This window comes from Caenorhabditis briggsae, assembly GCF_000004555.2.
Source record: "Caenorhabditis briggsae complete genome, chrV, whole genome shotgun sequence".
Taxonomy (NCBI): domain Eukaryota; kingdom Metazoa; phylum Nematoda; class Chromadorea; order Rhabditida; family Rhabditidae; genus Caenorhabditis; species Caenorhabditis briggsae.
The window spans coordinates 17,097,192-17,106,913 of record NC_013488.2 but is presented as its reverse complement, the minus strand read 5'-3'; the positions used below and the strand labels follow the sequence as shown (position 1 = coordinate 17,106,913).

The 9,722-nt window shown below is 38.1% G+C and overlaps 2 protein-coding genes across 2 annotated transcripts in view; both read left to right on the top strand.

The window, feature by feature from the left end:
- The window catches only part of CBG22810, a gene marked incomplete at both ends in the record, with an annotated part of 11,833 nt that extends 8,625 nt beyond the window's left edge, over positions 1–3,208 (top strand). The window contains 2 exons of the mRNA XM_045238428.1: positions 933–1,229; positions 3,131–3,208. Of these exons, the coding sequence (XP_045097664.1) occupies positions 933–1,229; positions 3,131–3,208 (375 nt within the window). The remainder of the gene's footprint in view (positions 1–932; positions 1,230–3,130) is intronic.
- A 1,050-nt stretch (positions 3,209–4,258) lies between these two features.
- CBG22811 lies at positions 4,259–8,690 on the top strand (the record flags this gene model as incomplete). The annotated part of the gene is made up of 9 exons (XM_002638225.2): positions 4,259–4,290; positions 5,035–5,299; positions 6,091–6,174; positions 6,365–6,492; positions 7,087–7,176; positions 7,349–7,565; positions 7,876–8,115; positions 8,276–8,380; positions 8,565–8,690. The coding sequence occupies 9 exons, from the start codon at positions 4,259–4,261 to the stop codon at positions 8,688–8,690; spliced, it is 1,287 nt and encodes a 428-aa protein (XP_002638271.2).
- Between the last annotated feature and the right edge of the window lie 1,032 nt (positions 8,691–9,722).

Genomic DNA, 9,722 nt, shown 5'->3' with positions numbered 1-9,722 from the left:
GTTTTCGCTGTGCGACCGGCGTTGCGATTTGGACTAAATTTTCGGCCGCAACGTGCATTGATTTCGGACGGGAGTAATAAAGTAAATCAAAAACGCGCATTACTTTTGTACCAGCCTAATATCTCAAAGTTATTCAAAAGCTTCGTTTTTTCAGGTCTAATTGTAAAAACTGAAATTCCAGACCAAACTTCAAAATTCGTAAAATTTCGTAAAATTACGTGACTTCTAAAATCTCAAATTTTTACAGGCATCAAAAAACTAAAATTTCCGCCCTCAAATATCTAAAATTTTGAGAACTTTCCGTGCAGCGGATAGCAAATAAATAAATATACTATTAAGAGCCAAAACTGCCGAACATCGCAAACAAATCCCATAAGACCGGGTAGCCNCCTCGGCCCCGATTCTAGGCTCATTCCGGTCAATTTTCGGTCTCTTTGGGTTCATTAAAACTAGAAGGCCTAGAATTCCGGAAAATTCGGCCATCTAGATTTCTAGGCTCATTTAGGGTAGATTCCAAGAATTTTGAGTCTTAAGATGATAGAAAACAGCCTGAAAACTATCATGGCCGAATTTTGGGTTTCTAGGCCATCTCGACGGTTTTTGATGTCGCTGGCCTAGGAATCCAAAACTCGGCCATGACGATTTTCAGGATATTTTCTGCTCTATGAGACTGATTCTAGGCTCATTTAGATCATTTTCCAGCCTCCTTGTGTTCATTAAAACCAGATGGCCTAGAAATCCGAAAAACTCGGCCATCCAGATTTTAGACCTTCCTTGTCAGTTTTGAACACGGTTCTGGGTCATTTTTTGCAGTTTTAGGCCTGAAAACATTGATTCTGAGACTATTTTTGGCATAAATTGCTCAATTCTAGCTCGAAAAATGCCAAATTTCAACTAAAAATGTCACTAAAAGCTAATTTTTAATGTTCCAGGTGATGCCAATAATGTTCCCAGCCCTATACCGTATCTCCAAGGAGCACTGGAATCAGACGATCGTCGCTCTGGTCTACAATGTGTTGAAAACTTTCATGGAGATGAATGGAAAACTGTTCGATGAGCTAACATCAACCTATAAAGGAGAACGTGTTCGTGAGAAACAACGCGAGAAGGACAGAGATTTGTTCTGGAAGAAGCTGGAAGCGCTCGAATTGGATCCGCCTGCCGAGGGAAAAGAAGTCTCGCCATCGATGTTTCCCGAGAAGCTCAGTGATTATATGAAGAGGATGAAGGTAGGGTGGTTTTGGGGTGAAAAATGAGGCAAAACGCGGCATTTTTGGATGAAAAATGACCCAAAATCGGTCAGAAACCGGCTGAAATGACCCAAAGACTGCAAAAAAAATTCGACACAGAAACGTCCAAAATGACCCGAAAATCGTCAAAAAATCGCTCGAAAATGAGTGTGGCCGAATCTTCGATTTTGGCATTTTTGGCTGAAAAATCATCCTAAAAAAGTCCTAATTGTCCTAATTGTCCTAAAAAATCGATAATCGATTTTTTCTATTCTTTAAAAAATTTCACCTAAAATTCCCCTCTTTTTTTTTCTGAAAATTCGTGTTTTGCTCACCATGTCTTCGTGTTCTTCTTCCCCTTTCGCTATTTTTCGGAAAATTTTTTTTTGAATTTTTTGAAATCCAAAACGCAGCATTTTTGGCTGAAAAAAGACTTAAAATCGGCCAGAAACCGGTTGAAATGACCCAAAAACTGCAAAAATTCGACACAGAAACGTCATCCAAAATGACCCGAAAATCGTCAAAAAATCGCCTGATGGCCGAATTTTGGATTTCTAGGCCATCTGGGCCGGAAATTGGTGAAAAACCAGCTGAAGTGATCGAAAATCGACCAAAATCCCGCGAAAAACGACGAAAAAATTTGGGTGGCCGAGTTTTGGATTTCAAGGCCATCTAGCGAAAAATGAACAACAAAACGACCTAGAATCGCTGAGAAACCAGCTAAATTTGACACAAAAACTGCAAAAATCGATCAGAAATGTCATGGTCGAGTTTTGGGTTTCTAGGCCATCTAGGAAAAATGAGCCAAAATAGATTAAAATTTGCGAAAAACCAACTAAAATGGCTGAAAAATAGCCGGGAAAACGACGAAAATTTTGGTGGCCGAGTTTTGGGTTTCTAGGCCACCGGAGAAAATTTTGAAATTTTCACGATTTTGGAGTTTAAAACAGTCCGAAACTCCTTCAAAATTCACCCAAATTCACTAAAAACGGACGTGGCCGAGTTTTTGATATCTAGGCCATCTGGGGATACTTTTTCTCAAAAAAAAAAAAAGAAAATAGCCTGAAAATCATGATGGCCGAGTTTTCCGGATTTCTAGGCCACCAAACTAAAAACCGTCGAAATAGCCCCTTTTTCCTCGATTTTTGCCGTTTTTTTTCTATCGAAACTGACTTCCAACGCCCCCTGACATGGGAAAAATTGAGCTGGCCGAGTTTTTTTTCCGGATTTCTAGGCCACCAAAAACTAATTTTTCGTTCTTTCCAGGACAACCCAAATATGACTCCGTTGCCGATGGCGTCGGTTCTCGCCGGTGGCGGTGGCGGCGGCGGTGACAAATCGCCATCAGTGGTCAAGAAGACGTCGACAGGATCTGATACGACGGCGGCGGCGGCGGCGACACCGAAAAAGTGAGTTTGATGGCCGAAGATTTTTCTAGGCCACCAGAAAAAATAGGAATTTTTACAATATGTGATCTCGAAAACAGCTCAAAAACGCCTTAAAAACGGCCTAAATCTTCAAAATCGGCTGAAAATGGCCGTGGCCGAGTTTTGGAATTTTCTAGGCCACCGAAATTTTTTTTTTAATTTTGGCGATTTTTCGACGATTTTGATTGAAAATGGTCAAAAAATTGGCTTAAACTGGTCAAAATCGACTGGAAATGGTCGTGGCCGAATTTTGGAGTTTTCTAGGCCACCAACGAAAATCCTAGGCCATGGAAAATTTTTTTTGAAATTTTGGCTATTTTGGACTTCTAGAATCACTTAGATCGGTTTTCAATGCTTTAAAACGGCGAAATCAGCTGAAAATGGCGGTGGCCGAGGTTTGGAATTTTCTAGGCCACCAATTGTTTTTGCGATTTTTCGGCCTAAAATAGTTCTAAATTACCGGTTTTTTTTCAGATAAACTGGCTCCGCCCCTCCTTCTACAGTACTCCTCTTCCTACAGTAATCCACTTCCTACAGTATATTGCTACTTGAAATTTTCCAATGATTGCTGCTCTAATGATGATATAACCGAATCTTTTGTCTCTTTTTGTTTTTTTTTGAATTTTTATTTTTCGCGCCCAAAAAATATTATTTGTATTTTTCTTTCGCTCTCTCCACTCTCTCCGTTTCACACACTCTCACTTTTCTCTCTGTCAAAAAAATTTTTTTTTTTGAATTCCCACCCAACCCAAAAATGAATCGATAACTGTACATGATATATGAAATCTTAATATTATTTTTTTTTGTTTTTCACACACTCCTCTCCTTTTCTCTGCGTCTCTCTCTCTCTCTCTCTTTTTCATCTCTCTCTCTCTCTCGCGTCCTAAAAAATCGATGATCGATTTTTTAAATTTTTTAAAAATTTCATTTAAAATTCCCCTCTTTTTTTTCTGAAAATTCGTGTTTTGCTCACCATGTCTTCGTGTTCTTCTTCCCCTTTCGCTATTTTTTGGAAAATTTGAAAAAAAAATTTTTTTGACTTTTTTGAGAATTTTCGAAAAAAATTTTTTTGAATTTTTTGAAATTTTCGAAAAATTTTTTTTTGAATTTTTGAAAATTTTAAAAATTTCAAAAAAATTTTTTTTTTCAAAATTCTTCAATTTTCCTTTTTTCCCCCTCTTTTCCTTCCATAATATATGTGTGTGAGTTGCCCACTTTATTTTCATCACTACAGTACTCCCCCCCCCCCCCCTTAATCCCGAAAATTATTGATTTTATTGATTTTTTCCCCTATTAGCCCCGCCCCTTTCTCTTCCACCCAAACAGATCCAGATTCCTAAATTCAAAAACGTTTATGAATTTATTCATCGATTTTTTTCTCTCTAGTAGATCAAATATTCCACCACTACAGTAGACAACTACAGAAATGTATTTTGCATAAAAATCTGAAAAATAATTTTTTTTTTGGAAATTTGAATTTTCAGCACAAAACGGGTACTATGGATCGCTCCAGATCGAGTTCCAGAGAGCGAGAGAGTAAGAGACGCAGACATCGAAAGCACAAACACAAGCACAGGCGGTCCAGAAGCAGATCCAGATCGTATGAGCGGCATGAGAGAGCATCGGGAATTCATGTGAATCCGGCGTTTGGGTACGGTGGCGACGCGGGAATTTGAAAATTTGAATTTTCGAAAAATTCAAAAAAAAAATGTTTTTCGAAAAGTTTTCCAAGGCCATTTCTAGATCGAAATTGGCTGAAATCTCAAAATTTGCGTCGAAAATATCACGAAAACGTCAAGAAATGCTCAAGAAATGAGAATTTCAGTCGGTGGCCGAGTTTTTCGTATTTCTAGGCCACCAAGAGAAAAATCGGTCAAGATCGTCTCTTTCAGTGGATTTTTCCGAAAATTTCGAATTTTTTGAGTTCTGAAAAACATAAAAAACTGAAACTGAAATTTTTAAAAAATTTTGAAATTTTCAAAATAAAATTTTTTATGAAATTCCTAATTTTCAATTGATTTCTGAGACAAAAAATGTTTGAAATTTCGAATTTTTGTCAAAAAATACGTTGAAAACACCAAAAATGCTCAAAAACGATAAACTCCGTCCATGGCCGAGTTTTTCGGATTTCTAGGCCACCAAGAGAAAAATCGGTCAAGATCGTCTTTTTCAGTGGATTTTTTTTCGGAAATTTCGAGTTTTTAGAGTTCTGAAAAGGATAAAATCTGAAATTCTGAAAAAATTTCAAAAAAAATGTTTTTTTAATTTTTTGAAAAATCTTGAAATTTTCAAAAAAAAAATTTTTTTTAGAAAATCTCAAAAACGATTTCTAGGCTGAATTCCTCCAAAAATCTTGAATTTTTCATCAATTTTTCCAGAATTCCACCCCAACCCACCTCAAATTATGCGTCTCAAGCATCGCAACTCCTCCAACAAAACAACATGATGGAGGCTGAAATTTGTCGGCTAAAAAACGCACTGCTCGCCGAGCAAGGCCATCGACAAATCGAGACGCAGAGAAATTCGATGCTTCAGCAGGAGCTGAGAAATGCACAAATTCAGAGAGATCAATCGAATAAACGATACAACGAGGTGGTGTCGGAGCGACGAATGATGATTGATATGAAGACGGAAATGGCTAATGTGAGGACTAAAAATCGATAAAAAATGAGCAAAAATAGCGAAAAAAGCGAAAAAAAGAGAAAAAATGACTCAGAATTCATCAAAATTGAACAAATTCTCGTCAAAATCGACGAAAAATTTTGCTGACCGAGTTTCGGATTTCTAGGCCACCGATTTAAAAATTGTTAGAAATCACGGAGTTTCCAATTTTTAGGTGATTTTTAGTGCAAAGAAAATTGACCCAGAACTCGTCAAAATCGCTCAAAATTCACTTGGTGGCCGAGTTTTGGATGTTTTAGGCTATCAAATTCAATTTCGACAATTTGAATAAAAAACATGAAAATTGACACAAAAATAGCGAAAAAACGAGAAAAATTGACCCAGAAATCGTCAAAATCACCGAAAAATTTTACGTGGCCGAGTTTTGGAATCCTAGGCCACGGACCTTAAAACTTACAGAATTGTGAAAAACTATGAAAATTAACGAAAAATGACTAAAAACCGTCAAAAAACAACGAAAATCTCGGTGGCCTAGTTTTGGATTTCTAGGCCACCGAATGAAAAATCGGTAAAAGATAGACCAAAAATGGCCCAAAAAACGGCAAATCGGCCGAAAAATTTTAGTGGTCGAGTTTTGGAATCCTAGGCCATGGCAAAAAAACAGAGGAAAAATGAGCCAAAATGGCGAAAAAACGAGGAAAATTGACCCCCCAAATCGTCGAAATAGCTCGAAAAATGTTGCTGGCCGAGTTTTGGATTTCTAGGCCACCAAATTGAAAATTTCAAAAATTCAGAATTTTCAACTTTTCCAGAGAATCAATCAGCTGGAAATCTCGGGACGTCATCTTCGCGACCAAGTGACAGCGGCGAACGAAGCGACGGAAGCGAAAAATGAGGTGAAAAATGACCCTGGCCTAGTTTTTTCTTGGGTTTTCTAGGCCACCAGAGAAAAACCGAAAAGGATTCAAATTTGACTCAAAAGTGCCCATTTTTGGCTCAAAATAAGTCGTTTTTTCTCGAATTTTTTGTCATTTTTCACCTCTTCTGGCCTCTCCAACGTCTTCTGAATGAATTTCTGAATTCCAGGAGATCCGCGCCATCACCTACCAATCGGAAATCGTCCGTCAACAAATCGCGGTTCTCAACGAGCGCAACGCGGCGCTCAAGGCGAAATGTGAGACGGTCGTCGGCGCGCAACGACAGCAATGTGAAGAGTAAGTGAGGGTAAGGGGGGTGATGCACGCGTAGTGTAGTTGGTTAAAGCGGCGGCACCAGTCCGCCGAAAGGTGCGTCGCAGGTTCGACTCCCCTCCTCGGCAAAATGTTTTTAATTCTTTCTTTCTCTCCCTGCGCTTCCCTGCCATGTTTAGAGAAAGAAGGGAAGTCAAGAGTGATGCACTGTTGTTGTAGTTGGTGAAAGTGCCGGCACAGATCCACAGTAAAGGGGGAGACAAGTTCGACCCCCTCCCTCGGCAAAGTGTTTTTATTTCTTTCCCTGCGTCTCGCCTGGCATGTCAAGGGAAACGAAAGGAAGGGAAGAGTGATGCACCTGTGGTGTAGTTGGTTAAAGCGCCACCACAGAGGCGAGAGGTTGTTGGTTCGACTCCCTCGCACAGCACCTTCACTCTTCTATCATTCCTGTGTGAATGCCTAGATTTATTAAGGATGCAAGAGAGAAGAACGGGAAGTTCGAAGACTTGCGGCAAGTTTCTCACGACTCCGCGAGTTCAAAACTATCACCACATTTTTGCTTTTTTTGTAGTTTGTAGTGTATAAGGCATTTTTCAAAAAAAAGTCCCAAAATTTCAGACTTGACGCCAAACAGAAGCAGCTGGACAATGCGGCGTTTAATGTGAAGAAAATCGAGCAAGACTTGCAATGTGCGAATTTGGAAATTCAGTGAGCTTTGACACTTTTTTTGGGAAATCACGAATTTTGAGAAGTTTTTGAATTTCAAAATTTGAAATTTTTTTTTGAAAAAAATTTAATTTTTGAAGAATTTCAAAAAATTTCCAAAATTCAAGATTTCCTTCATTTTCAATCTATTTTTTTTTCAAATTTTGCATTCCAGACGTCTCCTAAAAGAGCTGGAAAACTCGCAGCAACTCGACGTGTCTCGTTCAATGGAAACTCGAAATTTCGACGAAATTTTGGCAAAAAAAGACGATGAGCTACGTGTGAATGCCTATAAATCGGCATCGGAGCTAAAATTGGCTCACGAGAAAATCGATAAATTGGAAGATCGATTGAGAACGGAAAAGCCGGCGGTGTACGATAGTATGACTGTGGTGGGTGGTGCTTTTTTTTGAAAATTGTTCAAAAAAAATTCAATTTTTCGGACTAAAAATAGATCCCTATTTGCTTCATGATTTTTAGTTTTGTGAAAAAAAAAATAAAAAATTCGAAAAAAAAATTTAAAAAAAAACATTTTTTTTGGATTTTTTTTTCAAAATTTTCGAAAAAAAATTTTTTTTTTCATTTTTTGAAAAACTAGCTTTCTAGACCTGAAATACCCATTTTTTAACAATTTTTCACCTAAAAATCCCTAAAAACCTACTCTAAACCTCGATTTTTAACCCATTTTCCCAAAAGTTTCAGGAATCGATATACATGGCGATTGAGACAATAAAAAGTACCTATGAAAAGCAGCTGACGAAGCTGGAAGAGGAAATTGAAGTGATCAAAAGAGCGAAAGAGACACAGACATTGGGAGGAAGGATTACGGTAGATGGAGATCATGAGGAAGAGAGAGCAGGAGACGCAGAGATGATTGAGGAGCTACCGGCGTATCTACAGACGCCAAGGAAGCCGGATCCAGCGAGAATGGGAGATTTGAAGGTTCGGCTTGGCGGGAAATTTGAAAATTATGGAAAAAAGTTTAAAAAAAAATTTTTGAATTTTTTTATTTTCAAATTTTTCAAAAAATTTATTTTTAGATTTTTTGAAATTTTCATTTTTTTTGAAATTTCTAAATTTTTAAAAAATTCCATTTTCCCAGAAAACCATACAATGCAAAATCAAACTGGACGACGACACTTCTCGTACATCCATTCCACTTTTTGGGACCACCAGCGGAACTACAGTAATCCCGGAAAATGAGCAGGTGACTTTTTTTTGAATTTTATGAAAATTCTAATTTTCCAAATTTTCCAGATTTCTCGTATCCTGACGTCGCCACGTCATCAGGAATTTCAGAATCCATGAATTCTGAAATCGCCACGTCATCTGAATCGCTAGGAACCAAGAATCTGGAAATTTCAACTTTGACGTCATCTGAAAGAATTCAGAATTCTGAAGACGAGAAGAATTTCACAGAAGAGGATCTCTTGCTTCAGGCAGAGAGCGATGAAATGATCTCTCCGAGTCAGGATCTGAAATTGATGGAACAACAGCTTCTGGATTCCGAATTTTGATTTTTTGAATGTTGTCTCTCAAGCTCCGCCCCCTTTTTTGTACCCTTATCTCTTTCTTCATCTCAACTTCTTATCATTCCATTTTTCTCGTCTTTACAGCTTTACAGATTTCAATGTTTTTTTAATTGACTTTTTTAAAATAATTTCTAATTTTTAGTACAAATAAAAATACTGTCTCATTGATTTTTTCGTAATTGCTGAAATCGCCATATTAAGAGCTTCAAAATGAGTATAAACATGCATAGTTTAGAAAAATGAAATTTTCAGATTTTTCAAAAAATCTGAAAATTTCAAAAATATGACAAAGTCCTTTTTAGGCTCGTTTCAAAGCTCTAAAAAATCGAATTTCGATATTTTGCGCTTAATTTTCGAATTGAGTTTGTTCAAAGCTTCGAAATGAGTATAATCATCACGTGGTTCGGAGAAATTTGGGTGTTGGCGCATTTCTTGTGAATTGACACATTTTAGGGGCGGGAGGATCTGCTTTGAAATTCTGGAACGTTTTACGTCACATTAAGTTGACCCCGGCTCATTTTGGATGCCTTGGCGCGTTTCGAGTGAGTTGGCGCGTTTCCCTGCACAACAGAAAAACAAATGACATAATAATTCGGCACTTTTCTAGTTTAGAGGTCCGAAGAAAGATTAGAGGTCCCGAAATAAAATGGAGGTCCGAAATTGGAAAAGTGCACAGATATTTTAAAGGATGCCAGACACGAAAGTCTACGGGGTTTTCTTGGGGCGAGATCATGTATTCTGACGGAAAATCGTGCGATTGCGTCCCAATGCGCACTACTTGACGAGCATTTATTTATTTTTGTATACACTAAAATTCTTCCATGTTAGGCAATTATTCCCAACTTTTTCTTGTTGTTCGGTCATTCCATAATGTCGCCGCATGAAAACAAAAAAAACAGAGATAGGAATCGAACCCGCGATGCGCGACCGACAGACAAGCGCGCTCCCCTCTACACCACACAGCGCTTGTCGACTACTGCCGCTGAAACGATTATGAAACGAGGAGTGGGCGACACT